This window comes from Culex pipiens, chromosome 3 (genome assembly GCF_016801865.2).
Source record: "Culex pipiens pallens isolate TS chromosome 3, TS_CPP_V2, whole genome shotgun sequence".
Lineage (NCBI taxonomy): Eukaryota > Metazoa > Arthropoda > Insecta > Diptera > Culicidae > Culex > Culex pipiens.
In genome coordinates this window covers 131,464,828-131,478,274 of record NC_068939.1, presented here as the reverse complement: position 1 = coordinate 131,478,274, position 13,447 = coordinate 131,464,828, and the positions used below count along the sequence as shown (strand labels likewise).

General features: G+C 37.3%; 1 protein-coding gene across 2 annotated transcripts in view; it reads right to left on the bottom strand.

Annotated features, from left to right (window-relative positions):
* The window catches only part of LOC120420959 (furin-like protease 2), a 328,512-nt gene that overhangs the window by 46,803 nt on the left and 268,262 nt on the right, over nt 1–13,447 (bottom strand). For both annotated transcript variants that reach the window (XM_052710358.1, XM_039584094.2), the window contains exon 5: nt 5,625–5,784. In XM_052710358.1, the coding sequence (XP_052566318.1) occupies nt 5,625–5,784 (160 nt within the window). The remainder of the gene's footprint in view (nt 1–5,624; nt 5,785–13,447) is intronic.

Here is a 13,447-nt window from a genome sequence, read left to right as displayed (position 1 = left end):
AGCTGGAGTTGAAATCTTATAATCGGAGTTGGATTCTGCTAATCTTGAGATTTTGGTGTGAACGTCATCAAGATTCAGCAAAATAACTGACTTTGTTGGAGTTTGTAGAGTCAATTTGAAAGCTGGAATCGGAGATGGACTATGCAAATCTCAAGAATTTAATAATTTAATTATCGACAGAGTTGAGGAATCAGAATTGGAACCTTACGAGATACTGGAAAAAGTCCATTAAAGCTGGAGTTGGATTGTTTTTAACAACGTTGGAGTTGGAATGACAATTTATCAGGTTGTCAAGATTTATACACTTTTTAGAAGAACCCTTTGAGATTCAGAACAAATTTTGTGAGCCGGAATCGAAGTTGGATTCTGCAAATATTGAGAAAGTGCTTGGCAGCGTTGAGGAGTCAAAGTTGGAAGTCTTTGAGATCCCAGACAAACTATTTGAAGCCAGAGCTGGAGATGGATTCTTTAAAATAACTTTGTTTGAATGATGGAAATGGAATGACGTTTGAGTGTTGAGAGATGGAACCAAAGTTGGACTCTGCAAATCTTGAGAATTGAATGCAGAAATCGGCAACATTTAGCAAAATTAGTGAAATGATCAGAAGCGTTAGTGAAATGACCGAAGCTGTAGTTGGATTTTTCAAAGCAGCTTTGTCTGAATGTCGGAGTTGGAACAATATACGAAGTTGGTAGAGTTGAATCATTTTGAGAGCAGGGGTGAAACAATGTATGATTGAGTCATGTGAAGAGCTGGATTCGAATTTTTAGTTGGATTCTGAAATTGTTTGAATGGAGAATCAGTCAAAAAAATAACCATGACTTTGAATTCGAATCTTTGTGTTTTCATGTTGGAGTTTGTAGAGTCGAGTTAATTTGAGGAATCGGAGATGAACTCGGCAAATCTTAAGAATTTAATAATTTAATAAAAGATCGACAAAGTTGAGGAATCTGAATTGAAACCTTATGAGATCCTGGAAAAAATCCATTAAAGCTGGAGTTGGAGTTGGATTGTTTTAAACAACGTTGGAGTTGGAATGACATTCTTAGTTTTTAGAGACGAATCACTTTGAGAGCCGATATCGGAGTTGGATTCTGGAAATCTTCAGTCAAGATCAAAATTTATCAGGTTGTTAAGATTTATACAGTTTTTAAAAAATGGTTGAAGGGTTGAAGAACCCTTTGAGATCCCGCACAATTTTGTGAGCCAGAATCGGAGTTGGATTCTGCAAATATCGATATTTTGGTGTAAAAGTAATCGAGATAAAGCAAAATTATTAAAATGCTTGGCAACGTTGAGGAGTCAAAGTTGGAAGTCTTTGAGTTCCCAGACAAACTGTTTAAAGCCAGAGCTGGAGAAGGATTCTTTAAATTAATTTTGTTTGGATGATGGAAATGGAATGAGGTTTGAGAGACGGAACCGGAGTTGAACTCTGCAAATCTTGAGAATTAAATGCAGAAAAAAAGCAACATTTAACAAAATTGTTGAAATGATCGACAGCGTTGGAAGTCATAGTTGGAACGCTTTGAGATCCCGGACAAATTCTTTAAAGCCAGAGCTGGAGTTGGATTCTTTGAAACAGCTTTGTATGAAAGTCGGAGTTGGAACGACATTCGAAGTGGTTAGAGTCGCAGGGGTAAAAATTATAAGATTGAGTCAGGAGTGAGGAGCTAGATTAGAAGTTGGAGTTGGATTCTGCAACTGTTTTAATGAAGAAACGGTTGAAAAAAAAGACCCTTTCCAACGGAGCAAGTTGAAACTTCAAGATTTTGGCAACGGTTTCTACCCAGGCAGCTTCAGTGTGTAAACAAGGCTACAGTGCACAGAGCTAAACAAAATATTGTGATCTTCTGGACCATCCTCGGACTCCCTTGAGTTGATATGATTGGATCTACCGCCGTAACAAGCAAGGGGTTTTCAATTTTTACTACGGATCATATTCGCATAGCTTCAGTAAGTGTGGCAGGCTACTTCACTAATGTTTTGGGATATTTTGGGTCATTCAAGGACTTCATGGAGTAAAGATCTGTGAGTCTGCCTTCGCAACAAGCAAGAGGTCGACGGTTTTTGACCACGGATCATACCCGCATAGCTTCAGTAAGTATGCTAGACAATTCTGCTATAATGATTGACAGCAGAGCAGGATTTTTTAAACAGTTTTAAATGGACGTCGGAAATTGAATGATGTTTGAAGTTTGTAGAGCCAAGGCATTTCAGAGCCGGATTATTTTTCTTTAGATTTTTTTCTTTAGAATTAAGTGTTAATCGATAGAGCTATAAAAATTCAGTAAAATGTTCGAATGTAACTTGCAGCTTTGTAGAGTCATTGCACAGTGTTCGGAATGGCAAAATTAAGTGGAATAAATTGATAACTCCTTTATTTGATGTCCTAGCCAAGTGGTGTCTTCGGAAGAGTTGTTGTACTTGATAAGGGCTATCTTTTGAAGTTATTAACATACAGGGTGACGACCTTCCAGGGTGTCAACCAAAAACTAACTTTGTTGGATGACGTTGTAGGGCTTTGGTGTCTTCGGCAAAGTTGTAGAGGAGAAAATTTCATGAAAGTTTGTCGAAAGCGCCAAATTTGTAGCTCTTAATCTACTCGAGATATACGCCATTTTTGCAAAAATGGTCTTAAAAAGCACTTTTTTGGTGATAACTCAAAATGTTAGCATTTTAGCGGCCTACTATGTTCTGAAGAGTTGTTTATGACATAAAATTACACATCTTTGCCGAAGACAGCAAAATGTTTTGAGCCTTTATTGAGGAGTTATAACCATTTTTATGTGATTTTGAGCCTATTTTCAAGTTGCTATGTTTTCAAAATGGCGCATTTTTGGCGCAAAACCGAACAATGCACATGAAAGTACACACTTTCAACTACATTTCCTGAGAATATCTCCGTGTCTATCCGTGTCTATTTTTAGATAACTCGATTTGAATTTGACGGTTTTTAATCAATTGATTTAAAAATGTTAATTGAAATCATATTGAATACGAGTTGAAAATCGGTGAATTGAGGGGTAAATTGATCGATTTTTATGGAAAATATTTTGTCTATGAAAAAATACGACAACCTTTCTTAAGTGACCAAATATAAAAGGAAATGCTTAATTGCAAATACGAACAATTATTTAAAATTTTAATTTGCATTATTTTTGGGCTAAACATGTTTTTATTCATAATTTTAGAATGTGTGGCATAATTTTAAGCATTAACAATGTATTTTCCATAAAAATCGATCAATTTACCGATTATTACCACGTTTTCAATAAGATTCCGCTTAAAAATATGAATAAATTGATTAAAAACCGTCAAATTCAAATCGGGATATCTAAAAATAGACACGGATAGACACGGAGATATTTTCAGGAAATGTAGTTGAAAGTGTGTACTTTCATGTGCATTGTTCGGTTTTGCGCCAAAATGCGCCATTTTGAAAACATAGCAACTTGAAAATAGGCTCAAAATCACATAAAAATGGTTATAACTCCTCAATAAAGGCTCAAAACATTTTGCTGTCTTCGGCAAAGATGTGTAATTTTATGTCATAAACAACTCTTCAGAACATAGTAGGCCGCTAAAATGCTAACATTTTGAGTTATCACCAAAAAAGTGCTTTTTAAGACCATTTTTGCAAAAATGGCGTATATCTCGAGTAGATTAAGAGCTACAAATTTGGCGCTTTCGACAAACTTTCATGAAATTTTCTCCTCTACAACTTTGCCGAAGACACCAAAGCCCTACAACGTCATCCAACAAAGTTAGTTTTTGGTTGACACCCTGGAAGGTCGTCACCCTGTATGTTAATAACTTCAAAAGATAGCCCTTATCAAGTACAACAACTCTTCCGAAGACACCACTTGTCTAGGACATCAAATAAAGGAGTTATCAATTTATTCCACTTAATTTTGCCATTCCGAACACTGTGCATTGTTGAAACAGTTAAGATTGGAGTTGGAGTTAGATTGGATTGGAGTTAGAGCAAACAATATTGAGATTGAGTCGTTTGGGGAGCAACAATCGGCGTTGGAGTTGGATTCTGCAAATCTTGAGTATTAAAGTTTTTAACATTCAGTAAAATCATTGCAATGGCTGGTAAAGTTTTGAAGTCATAGTCAGAATATTTTGAGATCTTTTAAATAACTCTGTAAGGACGTCGTAATTGGAAAGAGATTCGAAGTATGTCGAGAGTAGGATTCTGAAAAAATATAACTAAGAGTTGGAAAAAAATAGTAAAATTTCTCAACACTGCTACAGACAAGTGATACCAGATCATCCCCCAATCGATCAACGTAAAGAAGGTGCTTTCACATGTTTTCACAAGTCATCATCCGTGACGGATCAGCTCTCAACAAACGTCGCGTGCGTAGCTTGCCGCCCATTGTGTGTGCGCAGGGATCGAAGAATTTTCAACAATGCAAGTCATCAAACTGCCACGCTACCCCATCATATTCAAGCCCCAGATTCTGTTAGTCGACAACGCATCAAGCTGGATGTCGTCACACGCAGACACCCCGATAGTTTGAGAGTGCTGGTTTCGTTTGTAAAATATTACATAAGATAGCAGACAAGGTGTTCAAATAACGAGTTAATGCTGTAGAACGGAGAGGAAAATCCGGTGTAATCCTGGACACAGACTTCACTGAACCGCTGAAGCATCACATCAGGAAAAAAAAATCTCCGACTTTGCACTATATACACAATGATGGAAACATGCGGATCAATGATGGATGTGATGGGATTTGGGGTGGGCTTCCTCCTTCCCTTCAACACCACCTCGTCATTTTCTCGCGCTATTGTAGGACGAAAATATCCCTTTTCAGTTCAGTTTCTGGGAAGCTGGGGCTGATGAACCGGATGATGACGGGGCGGAGAAGGTATCGATGACCGGCGTGGGATGAAAAGAGGTTTTTAGGGAGGGCGAGAAGGCAGGGCATGATTTGATAAGGGACTTCTCCCAGTTGAGCTGCTGCTATTCATAGTGCCGGGATCAATGGGCGAAATTTTGACGGTTTGCAAATCAGGTGAATCCAGAGTAATGAGCCTGATTGAAAGGATTTGAAACGCTAGCGGGTGTGAGCTCGTTAGCGAAGTGTAGCTGGCGTGATTTGGTAGAGCTTCCTGCTTTTATTTGTGATTTCAATTTTGTTCATTTGTCAAACAGGCATGCATGAAAAATATAAAAATTACTAATGCGCCATGTAAAACCCAATCAATCGAACGCGATTTTTATCCTGCTGAGGACAGTTTATATTTTTATTTGAATTTTTACTTAAATTATTTCACACACGATAAGCTTCGATAGAGAGCACCATTGTAAATACCCGCCCACACACTGCAAAGAGATAATCCCCCGCGACACTGACTGGAACTCACTGACGGCTGATGGCTTTTCAACCGCAGACATTTCCGCCCAAATGGGAAGCCATTCAAAAAGGCTCAATGGGCCCTCACGTTGGCCATAATTCCGCGGTCCATCACATCCAATCCCGCGGCTCACTGAATCGATTTGTCATTTATGGCCATCACCAATGCAGTCCGCGAAATCAATTAATCATTAGCGAAAAAAAAAAAAAAGCTTTCGCAATCCGCAGAATCCGCGGCCGACCGGTCTTCTTACCTCCGATGCTGGCGTTGTACGCCACCCCGACGCCGCAGTAATTGTTGAAGGCCACCGCGGCCACCTCGCCGGCACAGCGCGTCCCGTGCTTGTTGTCGCCGTTGTCCCGCGGCATCGGGTCCGAGTCGTTGCCGTTGATGTCGTACGACGCGTCGGGGTCCTGCGGGAGGATAAACAGAAAATAAGGGGAAAATTAATAACAATCTCTTGCAAGTTGGTCCTGGAAATTAACAAATATATTTTTTTCTTGGTTTTTTTGTTTTAATTGGAAGGTTTCGCCTGATTTTTTTTTTATATTTCAAAATAACACCAATTCACCACGAATCACGAAACAAAAGTGATCATATCTTTTGTTGAATTACTCCAATCTTTGTAAAATTTTCATTTAATATCAACGAATTAAAGGGGCCGAAAACCTTTAATTGACATTTTTTTAAATAAAATTTGTACCATGACGACACATTAGATTAAATTTTGGACTTTATAATTTGACTTTTTACACTTCAAGTTGAATTCCCAAAAAAAAAAATATATTTTGAAAAAAAAACATTTTTAGATTTCAAAATTGAATTTGCATTTAAAAATGTCTCACACACCTTTTCGTCAAAGGAACCGTTTTAAAGTTATTAGTTAAATTTGGAGGCCAATTAATAAAGTCAAAAAAGAAAAATTGTAGGAAATTCTAGGTGTCTCGAAAATATTCTTTGCAGAGATGCTTTTCCTTTGTAAAGTTTTTATAAATTAAAAAAAAAGCTGAAAAACTGTATCTTGAAAAACGGTGAAATTTATCAACAAAGGTCATAAAATTTTCTAATTCAAAATGGATTTGGCATCCAACAAATAGTTTTGAAATTGTGTTTGACAGTAAATCAGATTTTTTGTTTCCAAAAATATTTTTTTTTTCTGCATATCTTTGGCATCAGATTTTGAACCATCCTTGACTCATGCGCTAATCTAATTTAATCTAATCTAATCTAATCTTATTTAATCTAATTTAATCTAATCTTATCTATTCTAATCTAATCTAATCTAGTCTAATTTAATCTAATCTAATCTAATCTAGTCTAATCTAAACTAATCTAATCTAATCAAATCGAATCTAATCTAATCTAATCGAATCTAATCTAATCTAATCTAATCTAATCTAATCTTATCTAATCTAATCTAATCTAATCTAATCTTATCTAATCTAATCTAATCTAATCTAATCTAATCTAATCTAATCTAATCTAATGTAATCTAATCTAATATAATCTAATCTAATCTAATCTAATCTAATCTAATCTAAAAAAATGTAATTAGTCTACATAAGCTTGACGAATAAACAATAAACTATTAATTTAATCTAATCTAATCTAATCTAATCTAATCTAATCTAATCTAATCTAATCTAATCCAATCTTATCTAACACAAACGCAGCTAGTCCGACGAAAGCATGCTGGAAAATCTTGTGATTAGATTACGCCCCGAAGCACTTTTTTGGTCACTTTTAATATTTGCAGTACATCCGAGAACACCCAAAAATGCATTGCAATTTGGTCCATCTCATCTGGAGATATCGTGGCACCCGTCAATCAACTCGGTGTTTAGAGAAAAACGTTAACAGAGTTTGACAGTTCGCTTTGCGCATGGCAAAATTTGAAACTTAAATCGTCTGCTACTCAGTTTAAGCACGAACTATCTTCATAAATTTCCGGGAGTGATTGAAAATTATCTTTTAAGTGGATTCAATTAATTTTCTGAACCGGCTCCGTGGCTTAATGGTTACGGCTTCTGCCTCACAAGCAGAAGGTTCAGGGATCAAATCCCGGTCGGTACCTTTGAAATTTGGAATCAAGAATTTGAACTTTGAATATGAACAAAAACGAAACTGAATCAGGTGGAATTCGAACTCACACCTTTGGATTGATGGTCTGGGACTCGAACCAGTCGGCCATCTAAAGGTTATAAAACATATTATATACGCTCTGATCCCTGATTTGCCTGAAGGCATTGGGAGTCTTAAGATAGATCAAGGATCCGTCTGGTGCTTGCTTCTATGTTAAGGCGGGGCCGGACAATGCCCAACGACCTCGGAATTGGGCCGCTAGGATCTCTGCCATTCTGAAATGGGTCGTTGGAAGCAGCGCGAGGGCTATCACCACCTAATACCCGCGACTGAGGTAAGTTGTATCAGCATTCGGCATATACAAAGTCTGATACAAATTATACTTTCCCATAATTTCGCTACCGGTTAGCGGGTATTGGATTGGACCACACACACACACACACACACACACACACACACACACACACACACACACACACACACACACACACACACACACACACACACACACACACACACACACACACACACACACACACACACACACACACACACACACACACACACACACACACACACACACACACACACACACACACACACACACACACACACACACATTCAATTAATTTTCTGTAATATTATTTTTTGTGATTTTCTACATGTATGTAAAATTAAATCAGAATACAACCTGTTTTTCCTGAAAAGTCCTTTGAACAGTAAAAAAATCTCGATAAAATTTGCAAAATTTTAGATAAACACTCAAATTTTAATTTCTGCTACATTTTCATAGCTGATTTTATTTTATTTTGTTAGGTTGTTCTGGTAAAATGATTGTAAGAACCGTAGGAAAATAATGGGCTACTTTTGAGTAGATTGACGAAAAGTAATACGTATTTTTTGATTTTCGAGATTTTTTAATATGTTTTAGGGGACAAAAACCCGCAACTTGGTCAAAAAATCAGCCGCCGAGTTATGGATTTTTGAAAAAAAAGTGATTTTTGGAAATAATCGAAATTTCATGCAAAAACAAATTTGACGTAATTTTTTAATGTAAAATTGAATTTCCAATCGAAAAGTACTCTAAAGATTTCTTGATAAAGGGCTCCGTTTTCAAGATATAGCCTCTGAATGTTTGATTTTCAATGTTAAAACATGAAACATTCGTGAAATTTCCGATCCTTTCGGAAATCACTTTTGAAATAAAGACTAACATTTTAAAAGGGCCAAACATTGAATATTACGCCCATTTAAAATGTGAGGCTTGATTTAAAAAATTACAAAATATTTTTTTCGAAATGATCGGAAAATTTCACGAATGTCTCATGTTCTAACATTGAAAATCGGATCATTAGTTGCTGAGATATCGACATTAGAAAATGGTGGGTTGTTTAGGTGAGACTTAGAAAACTTCAATTTTCGTGTTTCTTTTCCTTAAAGCGGCTTTATCTCAGCAACCCGAGATCCAATCTTCAATGTTTCTTAGACAATTTCATAGCAAATTTTCTGAACTTTACAAAAAAAATATTTTTAGAAATGGTCACTCATGGTCACTATTTTTAAAAATCGAATTACTGCAAATATTCTGTATTACTTATTTTGGGAAATTGAGTTTTTGTAAAAAAAAAGTTGATAAAAAAATCTGCAAAAAAAATGTTGCGTTTACCTATTTTTTTCTCAATAATCCACAACAATACCTACAACTTTGCCGAAGACACTGCAGCGACCTCAAATTTAAATCATTAAATTTGTCCATTTTTCGATCCTCACCACAGTTCTGACCATGCGCGCTTACGCAAGCATAAATAATTTTACCCGTCGACTCGCGTTGCGCGACAAATAATTAAGCTTATGTACAGGTGTGGATCATGAGTCATCCTCACCTGAAAAGCCCTTTATTAAATTTCGCCAATTGTTAGGCAATCAAAAAAATGGTTAAGCTTTCAATTATGAATGTGCGATGTTATTACACAGGGGAAATTGAGGGTGTGGCTTAACCAAATTCATTGGCATGTTCGTTCAATGGAGAATTCGACCTTCTCATTATTGACCAACATTTTTGAGAATGTTTTAGGAACATAATTTTGATATTCCAATAACATAATTTAAAGTTTCACGACAATGGTTCGAACCCATGACTTCCGATTTTGAGGTGCACTCACTACACCATACGGAAAGTCATGAAGAATTGCAGAATTGCTTCTCATCGAAACGGACCACTTTTAGCAGAACAAAATTTAGTAGAGTTTTCGGGGACTGACTATAAAAACCCCAAAATTCTTGAGAAGGGCAGTTAGTTCCAGTTAGTTCCAGTCAGTTCCAGCCAGTTGAAGCCCAGTCCAGTTCCAGATCCTGAAGAAGCCCCAGACCAGCCGGACCCGCCAGCAGCCACCAGTAGCAGAGGCCCCAGTCCAGCCGGACTTAGCGGTAGAGGCCGCAGTCCGCCGGGACTTAGCCGCTGTGAAGAGTCCGCCGGGACTTAGCCGCTGTGAAGAGTCCGCCGGGACTTAGCCGCTGAGTTCGGGTCTGGCATGGCTCGGCGAAGAGGTCTGGAGGACAAGTCTAGCTTCAACGTAGAGAATTGGCTCGACGAAGGTCTTAATGAAATTAGCAACAAAAAGTTGAGTGATGTGATCGTGCGCGTAAAAGTTGAGAGTGTTACTGCAAAAATGTAATCTTCAAAAAGTGTATTATATAAATAAGTGAAGTTTACTGATCTGTTTTGACTCTACAAGTAAATATCACAAAAATCCTGAAAGCCTAAACCGCTCGGGCCGTTCAACACCAAATTGATCAGAAAATTCACTCAAAAGTTACAGCTGTTTAAATATTAACGTACCATTTTTGTATGGACAGCTGCCAAAATAGCTTATTTGGTCATAGGGAAGGCCCCCACAAAGTTTGAGCCAAATAAAAAAATACAAAAAATAAAAATGGTCGAAATCGGCCGATTTCGTAGAGAGTTGCTTTGTTGTAAATACAGTCTATACTCGATTATCCGAAGGTCTCGGGAAAATTTCACTTCGAATTCGATTTTTTTTTCGTTGTCTTGTTTTTGATGGTTAAGCTTAAACATGTCGTCAAACATTCTCTAAAGTGATTTAGAGTTTTTAAATCCAAGATGGCGGCCAAAATTGTGGGGTTAAAATACTGAAAAAAATGTATTTGGTATACTTAAAGGCAATCAAAATCTCAAATTTGACTAAAATGGGGTCACAGAACTCAAATTTAATTTAAACGATAAATTAAAATAATAAAATTAAAAATATTTTTTTGTTATAGTATCGATTATCTGCAATCTCATACAAACCTTCGAATAATCGAAATTCGGATGATCGAGGCTTCGGATCGAATCCTGACTGCAATACTTTTTTTTCTGAAAATTTTCTTTTATTTAACAGTTGAAATTTTAAAATAAATTTTATTGCTAGTTGCAATTAAGCTCAATTTTCAGAAAGAAAAGCATTACTGCCATACCTCGATTTCCGTTTTTGTGAGAAAACTGAACGTATTTTTTATTTGCATTTAGCAAAAAAAATTATTTGGTGTAAACTTGTATTGATTTGGTTTTAAATTTGATCAGGCCGTTGCAAATATTTCTTTGAAGTTTATGTCCCTCGACTCTGTCCAAAGTCGAGGTAGGGCAAAAAAAATAAAAAATATAAAATTTGAAATTACAAGCCACGGTATTGACATTTAAATGAAAAAAGTGTTTAAAAATGCACTTTACATCTGCCCAGTTGTTTTGCAATCATTAGTTTTCAAAATATCTAAGTATTGAGGAAAAAATTATTTTTTGCGAAAAATATTTTTTTTGCGGTGCTGTTCATTGGAATTTCATAAAAAAATCATTTTTTTTTAAACAAGCCCAAACATGCTAAATATGATTATCAATGCAGAAAAATGCATTTTAGATTGTTTTCAGTTGATTAGACTTCTATTTTCAAGAAAATTTTGAAGTTTTTTGGAAAAATATTTTTTTGCCCCCTGATTTTTCAGACCAATTTTGAAGGGGGGGGGGGGGGGGCGACATAAAGTTTAAAAAATATTTGCAACGGCCTTACATATTTTATTTAAAAATCTAAGGTTGGAACGCGGGTTTTAGTATTTTTTTAAATCACAAAAACATCCGTTTTGATTTTTCTCTCTCATTTTCATCATTAAAGTTTAGTCAAGTTTCGATGGAATCTTCTCTTTGTTGAACATATTTGAAGGTTAAATCATTCGGAACATATGATCTCAAACATTCAACGTTATATAAAACTTTTTAGTAAAGAAAGGTTTGAAGAAATTCCTCAGATACGGGTTTCTATTTTTTTTTCAATTTTCTTTAAATTATTTATGTGTTAACAGAGTTTGTTGCGACGGTGAAGTATATGAAAAATATTTATTCAAAAAAAATAAATATAATAAAACGCTCAATAGGTGACAAGAAAATCATGTCAAACAGCAAATAGACAGAAGTTCATGGTTGAAGATGATAGATTAGGTCTAAAACGACCAATTAAAAAAACAAAATCAAACAAGATAAATGCATACATAAATATTTAAAAATTAAGGAGGACATAAAACCAGACAAGTAAAGTTTTTGAAGAACAAATATTTCTCACAAGCTCCAAAGAAAAATTTGGGTAGTAGAGGGCAAGTGACGAAACCAAACAAAAATGCTTCGATTCTCAGTTAAAATTCGACTTGTGCTAAAGCTTTCCAACGTAACATAGGTTTTCCGACCACCTATGGATTTTAGTGTTCATAAAATCCCGGTGGAAATAAATCCACTCAAAGTGCTGCAATTACCTAAGAAAATACGACTTCATTTCACCCCAACAAAATGCTAATCATCACCTCAATCCGCCATCAAACGACCGCTCATTAATCTTTCTTCTAACCCGAAAAACCTCAAACCCAGGCGGGCGGTTGTGGTTTTCATAAACCAAGCCACAGGCCGGTTCCCACTGATTGGCCAGGTTGCTGCTGCTGCACTCTGCCATATCATAATCCGGGGGCCACCCCAAGTGCCATGTTGCTGCGGTCAATCCTCACCATCAGCACTCGAAAAATCCCATCGAAACTAATTGCGCAAATTAGCAGCCACTTGTGAGGCGGCTCGGTACGTGTGCCTCCACCGCCCCGTCTAAATGTCCCGGAAATCCTTAAATCCACTTAAACGTGTGGGTTTTGCTCACACACGCACACATTCCTACGGAAGCTTTCATCTTTCGACCCACAAGTCGAGTCCGACCCGTTGATCAATAATTAAGCAAATATTATCCACCAAAGAGCTATTAATTTTCATAATTATGGGGTCGGTCGGGTCCCCCCACTATACGTTGGAGGGGGGGGGAGAGGGGAGGGTGTTTTGCCTTTTGCTTCCACCGGTGGCCAAATGTGCCAGCTGGTGCACGGTCCCAGAACGACCGACCTCCGACGTTGGCATTGGTCGATGGAAGAAGCCAAACGGTTGTTCTCGGATGGGACTGGCAGAAGGATCCCTGGACGGGACGAGCCGTGTATCGGAAGTTTACCAGACCAGGAAGCCCGGATTCCGTTTTGAGGTGGTTATGTTGGATTTGAGGGTGGCCTTGCTGAACATTTCAAATTTGTTAGCAATGTTTATAGTTCAACAAGTCTACGTAATAGTTACTTCAATTTTAATTGCATTTTCGAGAGTGTCCTGTTGATATTTTTGAAACACCCTACGACAAGCTTTGAAGAGTGTGTCCCAGTCGGATTACTCTCCGGGGACATAACCCCGACAAACTGGCCCCGAATATACGAAATCCGCCCAAATGGCGACGACACGTCTTCGTCTTGAAACTCTTGTCCCTGTACTCGAGTGCCTCGGCAGCCGGAAGTATCCAATGCTGCAAGTCGCCAATTTTCCACCGATAACCCCACCAATTTGTGTTGACGACCCCCTCGTACAAAGCCCCGCTGCTTGGCTGCTGTTATCCAACCCGGGGTTTAACTCCAGAACATGCGGAGACCAGCAGG